We start from the raw sequence: 799 nt of genomic DNA, 5'->3' as shown, positions 1-799 counted from the left end.
GATGTTAGAGGAGACTGGCCAGGGGGCATTACGGCGGGAAAGGGAGGGGGAAGGGAGCAGGAGCGACGCACAGAACTTGCGAACGCCGATCGGCAGGTGATCAGTCACCGGGTTCTTGATGACCTTGAGCAGCTTCTCGGGGCCGTCGGCCGCCCGCACGCTCAGCTTGTGTAGGAGTTGGACTGTGGGTTTGGGTCAGGCGGGAGGCTGAAGATGCTGGCACATCCAGCGGCGCAGAGCCGAAGGGAGGGAGGGAAGAGGGACCGGCAGGGGTTTGGGCATGTATCGGCCAGGAGACGCACCCATCAGACCGGCAAAGCGAGGATACGTGCGGGGAATGCGGGTTTGCGGGTTGATCTCAATGAGGACACCCTTGTCCGTGCGAATGTACACCTGCAGCAGGCCTGCCTTGTTCAGCGGGCTATCCAGCAGGGTGAGCAGACACTGGAGAATGGGCGACGGAGAGGGGTTGGTTAGAGCCGCACGGCCATGGGGGCACGCAGCAAGGAAAGGGGAGGCAGGGGGCGGGAGGGGGCGGGAGGAGACAATGCATGCGGACCTGATGCGCAATGTCCGGGCGGTAGTCCGAGGCCGAGCGCTTGGCGCGGCTCAGGATGTGATGATGGTCATCGCAGTTGAGCAGCTCGTACTTGCCGGACTTACCGACCTTCACGGTCTCGAGCGAAGCACCATCCAGGATGACGATCAGACGCTTCATGTTCTGCTTCTCCTGTGACAAGGGTGTGCCCGGTAGGGAGGGGGGGGCCCGCCTGGCATCTGGCGGGCGGGCCGTCCTCGC

The 799-nt window shown here is 63.8% G+C and overlaps 1 protein-coding gene across 1 annotated transcript; it reads right to left on the bottom strand.

The window, feature by feature from the left end:
* Window positions 1–71: 71 nt before the first annotated feature.
* H696_06358 (hypothetical protein) lies at window positions 72–718 on the bottom strand (the record flags this gene model as incomplete). Its single annotated transcript, XM_009500098.1, has 3 exons — window positions 72–182; window positions 303–444; window positions 560–718. Coding segments are annotated over 3 exons (411 nt in total), but the record flags the coding sequence as incomplete, so codon positions are not given.
* Between the last annotated feature and the right edge of the window lie 81 nt (window positions 719–799).

This window comes from Fonticula alba, assembly GCF_000388065.1.
Source record: "Fonticula alba strain ATCC 38817 unplaced genomic scaffold supercont2.149, whole genome shotgun sequence".
Taxonomy (NCBI): domain Eukaryota; order Rotosphaerida; family Fonticulaceae; genus Fonticula; species Fonticula alba.
The sequence above is the reverse complement of the archived record's forward strand: the minus strand, read 5'-3'. Positions and strand labels throughout refer to the sequence as shown.